Below are 14743 nucleotides of genomic sequence, written 5' to 3'. Positions count from 1 at the left end.
TATATTATAAGGCAAAATATTCGAACAACAATAACTTGTCTTGATACATTTTAATCTAGGTCCAAAATAAAGAAAACTTCCTACGTGTCCACAAGCTCCAAATGTAGCTACAGCAAACCTGAACATGTGTTAAAATAAACGTCAAACACTTGCGTGTTGGTGAGAAATCAAGTTTAATACAATACATAGATAACAATAAATCTGCGCGCAACATGTGTATGTCTGGTTTTCAACAAGGGTGTAATCTGATCGGGACCAACTCTAAGATTCATAGACTGCCAGTGCTCACAATTGAGCTCACAAACAAGACAAACTGTGCATGTGCAAACAAAAGAGAAAATCATAAACGATAGTTCTCCCGTGTTCATCTAATGGTACCATGAGAACTGCGGAATAGACCGACAAGACGGTTAATGATCCACACATACAAATAAACAGCCAAGTCTACGTCCTCAACACATGGGATACTGCGCGACTAAAGTTCATAAACAGTTTAAGACTCTAAGTTTGTATGAACACATGAACATCCCAAAACATTAAAAGCAAAAAGGGATTAGGTACGAGATTACTCACTTGATAAACGATGCGGTGTAAGATAAAGCAAGAGCCAACTTTAAACAAGCACAAGTTAACCTATAAATAAGATTATTGTTTTAATGATCTGTTTTAAGTCTTGATTATAAGTTAGCATAAGTAAATTATTATATATAATATATATATTACCGAAAATCAGGGCAGAGGAGAGGAGAAAACGGAGGCAAGAGAGGAGGCGGCAGAAGGACAATCGGCAGAGAGCAAAGGAAGAGAGATAATAAGTGTTTGTGTGTGATGTGTTAAGAAAAATAACATTATTATTTATAGAGAAACCCTAGGGAACACAATCCCTAGAAAAGGGGAAAAGATCTCAAAAAGCAAAAGATTCCAAAAGCAAAAGATATCAAAAGATATGGCAGCAGGGAAAAAGAGAAAAAGGCTGACAGGGAACAGTAAAAAGGCATGGGCGGTTCAGATAAAGGTACAGGTCAGGCATGGAAAAGCAGATCTCAAAAGATAATGTCAGTCACTTTTTCTGCCAACCAATGGGGTTGGTACGCATGCTGCGCCGAAAGTAACTTTTCAGACATAAAGCAGATTAGGTCAACAGCACAAAAGATAAGATAACACAAAAGCAAACGGCTAGATTAAACAGAAGAAAACTCAAAGGGTTTAGCGCGAGAAAGCTCGAGCGGGAAGGCAGACAGAGAAGGTCAAGAGAGCGCGAGCGCGAAGGCAGACAGAACCAACCTTAACGCGTCGCGGAAAGAACTACATTTCTAAGCGCGCCGCGGGAAGAATCACATTTCTTAGCGCGCCGCGGGAGGAACTAAAATTCCTAGCGCGCCGCGGGAAGAACTATAATTCTTCGCGCGTCGATGGATGAACTATGATCCTTAGCGCGCTGCGAAAAGAACTACAAATCCTTAGCGCGCTGCGAGAAGAACTACAAATCCTTAGCGCGTCGCGGGAAGAACTACCGTTCTTCGCGCGTTGCTAGAAGAATTACAATTCTTAGCGCGCTGCGAGAAGAGTTCGTCTCGCGTATCGCTGGAACAGATGGTCTTCACGCAGGCTTCCTTGAAAGGAGTCTGGCGCGTGGAGCTGCGCAGACAACCTTAGGCGGGAAGGAACAAAGGACAAGCAAAGAGTTAGAAGAAAAGAGGGAAACAAGGCGTAAGGGCGGGACGGCGACAAGAGGGAAAAGAAGGCGGAAAGAGAGAAGAAGAGGGACGGGACGGCGGAAAGAAAGAGAGGGAGAGGCGGGAAGGAAATTATATATTATTATTAAAAGTAAAATATAAGTATAAATAAATATTAAATCATAAAAGAAAGAGATCGGATAAGGGAAACGGGTACCTGGGTCGGGTCGGGCAGATGTCACACCACTATCCCTTCCAAAGGAGTAACATCCCTCATAACATGCGGTTTATCAATCCCCACAATAAACTCATCCACATCTCCCACGCCTTCCTTGAACTTAGCGACCCCATCAACATGATGACATGCCCGTCTAAGAGCATTTACACGCATACACAACCTACATAACCACTGTTCCGAAGCCTTTAAAGCTTCCCCAACTGAAATAAATAAATCATAATCTGTGGAGACGGCATCCCGAAGGGCTCCTTTCCGCTCATCCGAGGACAAATGAAGTCGTTTGATATGCGCAATCAACCGAGAGAACCCCTTAGACCCTGCCCGTCCGTCCGGGCAACAATGAAACCCCCGAAAAGGACACGGCCAAACTCCCCCCAAAAGTCGAACAACCACATCCATTGTGGAACCTACACTATTATCTAGGGTCTTAGACATAGCACCCTCATCAACCAATCCACCACGAGAAATGATGCCGAACCGACAACCAAGTACCAAATGGACCCCTTAGAGCCGGGCTGGAAAACTAGTTGGTTTCCAAACCCCCAATTACAGCTTCAATCACAATGTCTTTAAGCACAAATCCCATAAAATGGTAAAAAAAAAAAAACCAAAGGCATTCTGTTGAACACTTGGTGGGCATAACTGAAAGCTCACCAAAATGTGCACTCGGCTTGCGCAACGACTGAAGTAGTGCCCGGGTTGTATAATGACGAGTCACCAGGAGCGGTGGAGGGGCAGGGGGCAGTGGTGGGTGGTGGTGGAGGTGGGAAAGCGGTGGAGGTGGAGGTGGAGCGGTGGAGGGGCAGGGGGCAGTGGCGGGTGGTGGTGGAGGTGGGAAAGCAGTGGAGGTGGAGGTGGAGCGGTGGAGGGGCAGGGTGGAGGGGCAGATTAAGATTAATAAAGACCGCCAAGCAAAACCAAGAGAAGATTGAGATATTTTAAGGAAAAACATATGTTATTGTTTCTTCTATGTACCAATGAATAGGTTATCCACTTCAAATAGTATTAAAGAACAAGTGTGGTGTATGGAGATCCATACGATGATCACTACCTCCTAAAGTCCTATGATTGTAATGCTGATCTCTACTAGCTTAGAGTGACGTTGATAATTTTGAGTTTTTTATTAATGATATATGATTGGATATACGGTGAAGTAGTTAACCTTCATTTGAACCACTACATATCGTGGAGTTTGTGTCGTAAGTGGTGACATCTTTATATTTCGTTTTTGTGGTGAGTGGTAACATCTTTATATTTCTTGCATGTCATTTAACATGAGACGAAGTTAATACACAAATGGTCCTTAATCCCGGGTCTATTAGTAATACTTTAAATTTAGTTAACTTTGTATAATCTGACTTTTATTTTACTGTCTTACAATTCAGAGGGATTGCTTATGCAATTCATGATGTTTGACAATACATATATATGTAATTGACTATCGAGTAAACGAGCATCACTACTTGATAAAGAATGATCTACTTAATTGATAAAGAACGATGATATGGTTCTACCACTAGTTTCACTTGGGAAACTACGAGTTTAGATGTGAGGTTTACTCCAACCCAAAGGTAATGGAACCTAACACGACCAATAATAATATCATGTATGTGTTTTAGATGGAGAAATGATCCAATGTATGTGACCAGCATACACCAGTAACACCATACACTACTTTTCTTCATGAACTAATCTGGGGTGAGCAAATTCGGTACTGGTACCAAAATCGGTACCGATTTGGTACCGTCGCTATCAAAGTTTTGAGTTTTGGTATCGGTATGGTACCGGTACCGGTATTTCTTGAATTTTTACTTTAAATACCGGTACCGTACCGGTATCCAACCGAAAATTTCGGTATCAGTACCAAGAATTTGTGATCGTCAAGATCGGGATTTTCGATACCGACGGTACCGTAGCGGTACCAGTCTCATCCTTAGACTAACCTTAAGTCTTAAGAACCATGCATGCAACCAGGTTGATGACAATGAAACCCCACATTATGGGACCCTTTATACTCATTACATAATTCCAATATTTTATTTATATCATCTTCTTCCTGTTCTTAATTTACAGATTTCTATAGTTTAAAATAAATTATTTATAACTACATCGTTTAAAAAACCTTTTTTATAAAGGCTAATTTTATAAAATAAAACCAGGACCAAAGGCAAGCTGCGATAGCCCGAAGATTACGGTGAAAAAGAAAAGAAAACAAAACAAAACAATCGAAGTGGCTATAATGGGAAATTAACAAAATTAAACTTGCACCAATCCTCCTAATCGATATTTGTTCTTCGTCCCTGATTCTTCACCCAAAGATGCATCGTTTAGTGAAATAAAGCGACCACAATCTCTTATGTCCATGTCCCTTGTGTGCCACCACTATCTTTAGAAAATGACTTTGAATGTAGATAACTCATAACTAGAGCTACGAACATTGGTCCACAACAAAACAAACTTGGCCCGTCCTTATGAATTTTGCCATCAATTTGTTCAAAAATGGATGCTAGGCGTGGATGAATTAAACCACTCGTATGCTACTTGAGACCGACTTGTTAAACATGACCCATCTGCATTGACTTTGTGATTAACTTCATTGGAAAAGGACATAGGGTGTAAATGAACCAAAAGATTTATAATTCACTCAATATACAAAATATATATCATTTATTAATAAGTAGGGATTACATCAAAACAGAAGGCAAACGGGAAACAAACTGTGTCGCTACCTCGTTTCACCCAGGATTGACTCGTTAAAAACTTGAAAATCGAGTTTAAACAAGACTGAGTCTGAGCTAATGAATTCGAGCTTATTTGGACCTCCTTTTATAAATAAGCTTGAGTAGAGTTCTCGAGCTTATAGTGGAACGCATTTGATAAATGAGTCTAACTTGAGTTTGATATACTGAAGTTGACAGTGTCACAAGCCTACATGAGTATATTATTTATATTATATACTTTTTTAGCCTATTATATTGAATAAAGTCACGTCTAAAATCATGATAAAATTTCGTATACAATACATAATTATATAATAATAAAAAAACAATTTCAAACGAACAAAGATAAAAAACTACCCAAAAGCTGGCATCGAATTCTAGCTTAAAAGGTTGAGCTCGAGTTTAGTCAAACTTAAGCCTGACCTGTTCACGTCCTAAAAGCTGCATAATGAACTAACCCATGGTTCAAGTGCGCCGTCCATTCTCATAGGCTTATTACTCTCCAAGTGATGTTTAAATTTTGTATCAAGAAAATCGTTAATATCATAAAAGACCGTTATATTATCTTATTTTTCAAATAAAAAGAGTAAACTAATTAAAAACAAATGAAAAGGTCATTGAACTAATGCACACATTGGTCACATATTAAACCCCTTAAACTTGTCTAAAATGCACATATTTATAGTCGCACTCTCAGATAAATATAAGCATAGCATCTAAAAGGAATGTATAAATCTTTAGCGACTATAATTTATAGTTCAACCACAAATTCTATCATTTCCAATGTGATATAATGGTAGAAAGTCTGAGTTCTTCAGTGGAGACTCGTATCCCCATAGATAACACTTTTGGAAGGGCATGAGCGACTGTTACGGTTTATTCAAGACAACCGTCAATCTCCCAATAACACAAGGGAAGAAGAGAAAATATAACCAATATAATAATTCTTTCTTATTCTTTTTCTTATACGAGATTACAATATGTAGGAAAACAAAGGCATAAAAATAGAAAAAAGATAAACAATAAGGAAACATAATTTGACTATAATAAGAAAACTAAACAAAAGATAATCTTAAATAATAATATAAACTTATTAATATAATAGGATCGTATCAATTCCCGACCCATTGAAAACGTCCTTGTCCTCAAGGACGGAATGTCGTTGCCATGGCGGCCGCCACTCGAGTCGTACAACCACAAGTGGGGCGGTCTCAACGTAGCACCACGGTGGCCACCATTCGAGTCTTCCGGTGTTATTCAGGCCAATGTCAACGAACCACCACAAGGGGCGCAACACGGGTCGCCTTGTTGCACCTTTTAACGGTGTCGGCGCCAACAAGCTAATTGTATTGTTGTAAATTTGATTGGCATCTTTATTAACCATCAAATTACCATTTTGTTGCTTATATTTACCAGTTGCATGTTCACCTAAGGTCACATCCTCCAATCCTTGAGTAACTTCCTCATTACAATGGTTACATGATCAGACTTGGCAATTGCATTAACGGAGCTAGCATGGAATTGAGTAAGCATTGCTGTAGTGAAATCATCCCAGGTGAGGGAGTTTGAACTCTGAAGCCAACCATTGAATCACCATAATGGTTCATCATCGAAGGATTCAATGACATAGGGAAATCGCTCATTGCCATAGATCGCGTAAAAGAGAAAAAACTGTTCAGCTTGAGAGATCCATAGAGTGGAATTAGATCCAGTAAAAAAAGGTAATCATGGATGCTCCCACAAGAGTTCTTTCAAAGCCATCTAGGCTAAGGCTCAATGAAAGCACCAATTGTTACGGTTTATTCGAAACAACCGTCAATCTCCCAAGAACACAAGAGAAGAAGATTAAATATAACCAAAATAATAATTCTTTCTTATTCTTTTTCCTATACAAGATTACAATATATAGGAAAACAAAGGCATAAAAATAGAAAAAGATAAACAATAAGGAAACATAATTTGACTATAATAAGAAAATTAAATAAAAGATAAACTTAAATAATAATATAAACTTATTAATATAATAGGATCGTATCAGCGACTCAATGAAGGAAGAACGAGATCTTTGTGATCTTCGGTTCGATCCCGAGGGCGTCTGAGTTTTACTGTCAGTGGGCCTTCGGGCGGGTGAGTTTTCCCCGGAATTAGAGATAAGAGGTGCTTAAGGGCGCAGTACGATGGAGTTGGGTCAGCTGGTGCTGTCTTTTGTTACCGGGTCATTCCGTACGGTCTATGGAGTACCTAGCAAATTCACTTTTTGTTAGTCATGAAAAAAATAAAAGCTCAACCACAAATTCTAACGAATGCCAGGCCTAGAGGTGTAAAAAAACTGGTTTCACCCAAACCGGTTCATGAACCGACCTAAACCGTCGGTTTCGGTACCGGTTCTCCTTTTGAACAACCAAACCGGTTTTAAAACCGAACCGAATCGACCTAGACCAGGCCGACCTATCTTGCTTCTAAACCGGTTTATAAACTGAACCGGTTTTGACCAGCCATTGACCAAACTGGTTCGGTTTGGGCTTAAAACCGGTCTTGTACCCCTCTAGGCAGGCCCATTATTAATTATGACAACAGCCCAAAATCAAACTCATCCTATACATGATGACCCACCGTAGTTACATTACACCTGCATCTAGGGTTTATACATAAAAACCGATATCACACACCAAATCCAGCACATACAGTAACAAGCAATTGCAGCAATGGTAAAATACGTTCTCCTCATGTTTTTACATGTCTAATTGATTGACGCCGTTAAGTTTTTAAACATTTTTGTTGTACTTTTGCAGGTGAAGTACTCGAAAGAGCCTGATAATCCTACAAAATGTAAGCAATTGACTCTCGATCTCTTTATCTTAATTGAAATTAGATATTATAACTTATAAGTGCTATAGTTTGGATTACTTAGTTACAATTTATGTGAATTTTGAACTTATTTGGTTGATAATGTGATGTGAAATCGATGCAGATAGAAATTGGTTTTAATTTCCCATTCAACGTAGGAGAGCCGAGTTCGAACTTGTTAAGACTCGAGTTCAGCTTGTTTTAACTTAAGAGGACTTGATTGGAGTTCTATCTTTAAAGCACGAGCTCTGCTCGTGAATAGTTTTTCAAGCTTGAGTTAGTATATTAAATAAAAGCCGCACAAATAAAAAGCTCGTTAAGGTTCACGAGTCTTGGATTTGAGCTCTTGAGGCTCAATAAAAGCTGAAGCTTATTTTAAGGCTGGCTCGATTAGAGTTGCTAACGAGTTGATCTCGAGTAGCTCATAAGCGGCTTGGCTCGTTTACATGCTCATAAAGTTTTTATTAATCATCGATGTTGATGCACATATTTTCAATTTGCACTCCACTTACTTATTTCTGTTGATATTGTGTGAAAATGGAGATTATAGTTTATAAGTGCTATTGTTTTGAGCTTAGGTGATTAGATAAATAATGTTTTGGAATAATTAACTTACAATTTATGCGAATTTGAACTTATTTGGTTGACACTTGCTAATTTCACAATAAACCAATGCAGTTAGAAATTGGTTTTAAGTTCTCATTCAACATAGCAGAGCTGAGCCCGAGCTCCTTAAGACTTGCGCTCAGCTCGTTTTAACTTAAGAGAGCTTGAGCTAGAACTCGGCTCGCTTAGAGTTCTATCTTTAAAACTCGAGTTTGGCTCGCGAGTAGTTTTTCATGCTCGGGCTAGTATATAAGTATATTAAATAAAAGTTGTATAAATAAAAAGCTTGTTTAGGCTCGTGAGCCGTCTCGAGCTCGATATGTGAAGCTCGGACTCTAGCGCCTCTATTAAGCGAGGCTCAATAAAAGCATGAGCTTGGCTTCAAGCTCGTTTAAGCTTGACTTGATTTGAGTTTTTAAAGAGCTGATCTAGAGTAGCTCACGAGTGACTTGGCTTGTTTACGCCCCTATAATTATTGATGTTGATGCGTATATTTTCAATTTACACTCCACTTACTTATTTAAAATACTTGGTTTGAATCTCTGTTATTCTGTCAAAATATTCTCTTACTATTTGCTGTCTTAGCTTTACAGCCTGCAAAGCTAGGGGTTCTGATCTGAGATGCCATTTCAAGGTACTCACTTAGTTGTTTCCATTTTTCAAGTATAGGCAAATGTATGCTTCACGCGATTTGTTTAGTTTGTGGAAAAATGACTGACAAAATCAATTATTGTCACAATGGCTGCAATTCCATATTATTCAATCTAGATTCAAATTCACTCTTTACGTCTAGGGGTGTAGCCAAGCCAAGCTCGAGCTCGAGCTCAGCTTGTTTCAAGCTTTTTTTCTAAATCTCAAACTCGGCAGTTTATTATTTATTAATTAATAATTAATTTACATAAATTTTTATTTATATATTTTGAGAAAACCTTAAACGAGCCTGAGTTCGGCTCGAGTTTATGTGCAGTATCTTAAACAAGCCAAAGCTCAACTTGAGCTTGGCTGTGCAGTGTGAATTTAATACATAGAAGTCCGAAAAAGTTAACTTTAAAAATACACGAGGCTCGTTAGGGCTTGACGAGCCTAAACTATCTTCACATACAAGGCTTAAGCTCATACTCGATAACTAAATGAGCTTTATTTGAGGCCCAGGCTCCGCTTGAGCTTGATATGGTTTGGCTCGTTTTGAGATTTATACTGATCCGATCTCAAGTAGCTTGGGAGCAGCTTGCTTGTTTGCACCCATTTTTATGTCTCTTTTTTGGTTGGTTTTTATTGCTAGGAATGCTTTAAACTATCAAATAAAAATCTGAGACAGTTGTTTTTAACTCTATCAAAATCTGTTCACAATTTTGTAGAACACGAGAGAAACCGCGCATGCCATCAGAAAATTGCCTTTGATAAAGGCAAAAAGATATTTGGAGGATGTTTTGGCTCACAAACAGGCCATCCCATTCACTCGCTTTTGTAGGGGTGTTGGACGTACAGCTCAGGCCAAAAACAGACACTCTAATGGCCAGGGTCGGTGGCCTGCCAAGTCAGCAAAGTTTATTTTGGATTTACTCAAAAATGCTGAAAGCAATGCAGAGGTATGCTGAAGTTTACTAAAATTTTCTTCATAACCTTAGTTTTCATAGTGAAATCTTACTAATTCATTAAATAAATTTGTATTTTAGATGCATATTATTAGTTTGTTGCAACAATAAGCTGTTTCAGATAAATTTTTTACCTATCTTTTTTTGTTTGTCCCATGATATTTGTACACTTTAAAAATGGATAGTTATAGTTTACTAAAATTTTCCATTTGCCTTTCGTTACTTTTATGATGAAATATTTTACTAGTTTATTATAGCAATAAGTAAATGTGACTTGGTATTATGCTAGCTTAAAGTTGTATTAAATTAAAATATCCTAAGTTGTGAAGTTTTTTTGTGGACCAATAATATTTGTAGTAGGATATGCGCATTAAAAGCATACTTCGTGGATTTTTACTTGTTTGGTTTTTTGCTGAACTTGATTTTATTCATTTGACTTGTTTGGGATAAAACTTAATCTGAAAGGACGAGTTCATAAGTTAATGGATTGAATTTGCTATTTAAATTATTATGTAAGATTTTTGTTGTTGAATGAAGGTTAAAGGCTTGGATGTTGATGCACTATTCATTTCTCACATTCAAGTTAACCAAGCTCAAAAGCAAAGGCGTCGAACATACCGGGCTCATGGAAGAATCAATCGTAAGTATATGTAATTTTACTTTAGTACATATGTTTACATTAATAATTATGATGTATTTTAACTGGAAATTAAAATTGCTTTCACAGCTTATATGTCATCACCCTGCCATATTGAGTTGACTTTATCTGAAAAGGAAGAGCCTGTGAAAAAAGAGGTGACCCTCTACCTTTCTGAATATCACATTTTTGTAGCACTTTAATTTCCTGTTTCTAGTATATAGTTTTTAGAGTGTTTTGGTTTTTTATTTTGCAAGGTGACAAGAACACACCTATTGAAATAAGTAGCATGTAATTTATGTAGTTTTTTAGCAAATGATAAAATCTGACAAGAAAAATTTGTCAATCATCATATTCAATTCGGGACGATAATTCCATATGCTTTTAAACAAGTTAAAAACAATATAAAATCTCACATAAAATCTTTTAGACATTCCTTATGCCAATTTTGCTTGACCAGAGTTATGAGTCATGAGTTTGTGTTCATTCTAACTCAGTTGACAGTTTTTCTAATTTAGAGTTGTGTTAATTGTGCAGGCTGATTCTCAACTGGCGAAGTCAAAGTAGGCCCATGCTTAATGTGTTTCGGCATATTTATGTAGGTTTGACCAAACAAAGCTTTCTTTTGTGTCATTTCTGGTTTCTGTTTGTGTAGACCAATTTTGTTTTTGAGACATCTGACCAGTTTTGTTGGAGACTTGTATTTTTGGTGCCAAGTATATTTGTTTTTTTGGAGGTTTAAATGGTGTTTGTTATTCTCGCCTCTCGAGTAAAAACATACGAGTGTATGGTAATGGCTGTTAATAGGGTCATGTTTGCTGGTTGAATTCGCCTGAACCTAAAAGTCATGCCAAACACGTGAATTCGAACACAGGTTTTTCACTAAGTTTACAAGAAGATAAACCGATTTTTTATTTTTACATACTAATTTCAAGCTACATGTTTAGAACCAAAGTTGATCTTAATTGTAAATAATTGAAAGGGACATTCTATTTTAGTATTTGGCTAATAAGTTTCTGCTACGTTATGAACTAAGTTGTAATAAATTAGGGTATGTTTTAACTTATAAGAAGTAAACAAGAAAGCCATAACTCGACCTAATTTTGTAAAATTGCTATTCTTAAAGTTAAAAATGATAAGAAAGAAATGCGACTAAAAAGAAATGTTGCTACAGAACCAGAATGATGATACACAACACCAATTGATATACATGTCGTATGACAAGGCAAATGTTATCATACGGATCATATGACTTTGTAAGCAATCATGTCAGTCACTTTTGTGCCAGTGATTCAAGTCACTTTTGTGCCAGTGATTCAAATTACACGTATCTCACACAACATGTATCACGTCATTGACATATCTATGTATCATTCGGTGTTTTTGCAACTAGTGTAAAAAAAAATTAACTTTATTTGAACTACACACATTTTCAGTTTTTACAAATTTTCTCGCTATTAAATTTTTACTGTTTGCATATCAATACTGTAAAATTCAGTTTGATTTACATTGTTTAATTGCTTAAACTTAATAGGTACGCGACAGTTTGTAACGTCGATTTTCAATAACCACGCCAACCCTAAAATCACAACCACAGGAGCCGATCTCCGTCCACCTCTGCTCCCATCGATTCCATCCATCTTCACCATCACCGTTCAGCAATCCGTCACCGTCTAATAATTCCGCCCACCGTCCACTGTCGCGACCATCGTCTACCGTCGTGAGCATCGTCTTCTTCCGTCACAACCATCGATCGTTGTTCACATGTCAGTTGATCAAATTCTAATTGAAATTGAAATTATTGAACCTAATTGATCAATCAACCTTGAAATTGATCCAATTAATCATCAATTTGAAGCTTCAGTCGATCAACTTTTGAGTGATGGTTTTAACCTTGAATATTAGGATTTAAGCTTGAACGTTTTAGGTTTTAAGCCTGAATGCTTAGGGTTGGGAATTTGGTTTGGACGTTTTTGATTTTTAACATTGAACGTATTTCGCGTACCTAATGTACGTTAAGCAATTATTGTAAGTTAACACCCCCTACAAGGGAATGAAATGGATCATTACCATTCCATTTCCTTGTTTGGTTAACCTATGAGAATGAAATCAATTATTCATTTTTATTGTTTGGTATCCAAAAAAAATTGTAGAAATGAAATATAAACAATAAAAGCACTCATATATCAAAATACTTTTTAACCGAAAAAAAAAATTACAATGGCGACGGTGGTAACTCCGGTGACGAAAATGGTGGTGGCGGTGGTGATGGTGGTGGTGGCGGTGGTGGTGTCGACGAAGTTGGTGGTGGTGTCGATGGTAGTGGTGGTGATGGTTGTTAGGTGGTAGTGTTGTTGAGAAAGTAGGGTGAAAGAGGAATGGAATGGGGGTGGGAAGGAATGGTTTTGATGGAATGGGATTCCATATGTAATGGATGATTCCATTCCATTAAACAACCAAACACCATATTTTTCATTCCGTGGTATTCCTGCGTACCAAACGCTACCTTACCATTTGGGGGCATTTTGTGTAATTAACTATACTCGTATATATTTATTCACCGTGCTCCATTCTAACACACACGTATTTTCTCGTCGTCGGTTTAACAGTGAGTCTCCGTCTCTATAATTATCGTTTAATTTCAGTTTGCTCGTTTACGATTTATAATTATCGTGTGTAATCGATCTCAATTTGTTGAAACTTATGTCACTCTAAAGTTTATAGCATGATTAATCTCTATTCTCTAATCAGAGTCGATATTACATACTGTGTTTGATTTGGCTGAATTCAGTAGTTCGTTTTCGACTTGAACTAATCGATCTCAATTTGTTGAAATTTATGGCACTCGTAGGTTATATAACCTAAAATCGAAGATGATAAATCTCTTAACAGGAGCCTAATTAGTGGAAATTGGTAGTAGTTTAATTATGTATTGTTCCCTGTATTTGATTTGATGTCATACCTTGACCTACTAGCCGAGCAGGAGCCTAAAAATAAGCTTGTTAAATAAATGAGTTTGAGCTCAAGCTGCCGTTTTATAAATTTTATATATATGCTTATGTTTATTTAATTGTTATTGTTATATGTAAGATTATGATAAATATAAGCTTGTTAAATAAACGAGTTTAAGCTTAAGTTGGCCCATGAGCCTATTATTTATATAACTTTTATCTAATATATGCTTATGTTTATTTAACAGTTATTGTTATATGTAAGATTATGACAAAATAACTGAATAATATATGTTTGTTATAAGTGAATTTGTATTTTATTAATAAATAGGAAACTAGCAGAGCTCGAGCTTCAAAATTTTCCTCCCGAGCTGAGTCCAGGCTTTAGAAATAGAGTTCGAAACAAGCCAAGTTTGAGCTCTCTGTATTTAAACGAGCCTTAGCTCGGCTCGTTTACACGCTCAGAATTCAGTAGTTCGTTTACCGGTATTTAGTACTAATAAATTCGGTACGGGCACGGTACCCATCTCATCCCTACCTCTTATTGTGTTCATATGTCCCTTGTAGTTTATTGTCTCTGATCCTAATTACACTTGCTTGAATCGGAGAACATGAATTTGATGTTAAAGATTGAAATTAAATGATATACATTTTGTTAAGAAAAAGCTAAATATTTGTGGTTGATAGATTTTGGTGTAAGCTTCTTGGCCTCATTTCATTGATCTCTAAATTAAAGTCTTATACATGTAAAACAGTTCTTAAAGTAGCAACTAATGACATTTTGTTACCCATTTGCCGTGTGACTACTAGATGGATTGGCAAGGACAAAAGGTAGCAGAGCAACTGATGCAGATAATGCTGGTAGTTTTTGCAATTGCAGCATTTATAACTGGCTATTTTCTTAATTCATTTGTACTAATGCTGTACATATACGGTGGTGGAGTTTTGTTGACTATTTTGACCACCATTACCAACTGGCCGTTCTTCAACCGCCAGCCGCTCAAATGGTTGGACCCAAGCGAGGCTGAAAAGCATCCCAAACCACAGGTTACGAGCTCGGTTTCTAAGAAAAAACCCGCCAAGAAGTAAACCGTTTTCAATATCTTGATCCGGCTTAGTTTGGTTGGTTATGTTGGATTTTATGTTTCTGTTTTTAAATGTTTAGTTGGATCAGAATTACCTTTAAGAAGTGTTTCTTTCAGGAAAAAAAAGAGAGAGAGCATGTATGCTATTTTCACTCACTAGTTACTAAGTTTTTTTTTCTTTTAATGAAAACTGTGAGAAAACTAGCGGCCCCGCCGGTATATAAGACCAGGTAATACACAGTTTACTCTGGGTTGATGATTTTAAGGGGTTAGATAAAAACCAGTGTAAGCTAATTTGGATATAAAACGTAGTGTGAATTAGAATACATGCTCAACCTCGTTGTTGGCTACTTTTAAAGTTGCAAATCATAACCAGTTAACCTGTAAG

General features: G+C 37.0%; 1 protein-coding gene and 1 pseudogene across 1 annotated transcript; both read left to right on the top strand.

Moving 5' to 3' along the window:
* The first annotated feature begins 7253 nt into the window (after nucleotides 1–7253).
* LOC143535183 (large ribosomal subunit protein uL22y-like) lies at nucleotides 7254–10916 on the top strand. The gene is made up of 7 exons (XM_077029506.1): nucleotides 7254–7342; nucleotides 7427–7463; nucleotides 8681–8721; nucleotides 9446–9676; nucleotides 10220–10322; nucleotides 10410–10477; nucleotides 10857–10916. The coding sequence occupies exons 1-7, from the start codon at nucleotides 7340–7342 to the stop codon at nucleotides 10884–10886; spliced, it is 513 nt and encodes a 170-aa protein (XP_076885621.1). The 5' UTR covers nucleotides 7254–7339; the 3' UTR covers nucleotides 10887–10916.
* A 3164-nt stretch (nucleotides 10917–14080) lies between these two features.
* Nucleotides 14081–14393, top strand: LOC143535182 (signal peptidase complex subunit 1 pseudogene; annotated as a pseudogene).
* The last annotated feature ends 350 nt before the right edge of the window (nucleotides 14394–14743 follow it).

This window comes from Bidens hawaiensis, unplaced genomic scaffold, assembly GCF_021521415.1.
Source record: "Bidens hawaiensis isolate Kalapana, Puna unplaced genomic scaffold, B.hawaiensis_p1.1 tig00010432_1, whole genome shotgun sequence".
Classification (NCBI taxonomy): Eukaryota; Viridiplantae; Streptophyta; class Magnoliopsida; order Asterales; family Asteraceae; genus Bidens; species Bidens hawaiensis.
This window is presented reverse-complemented; position numbering and strand designations above follow the sequence as displayed.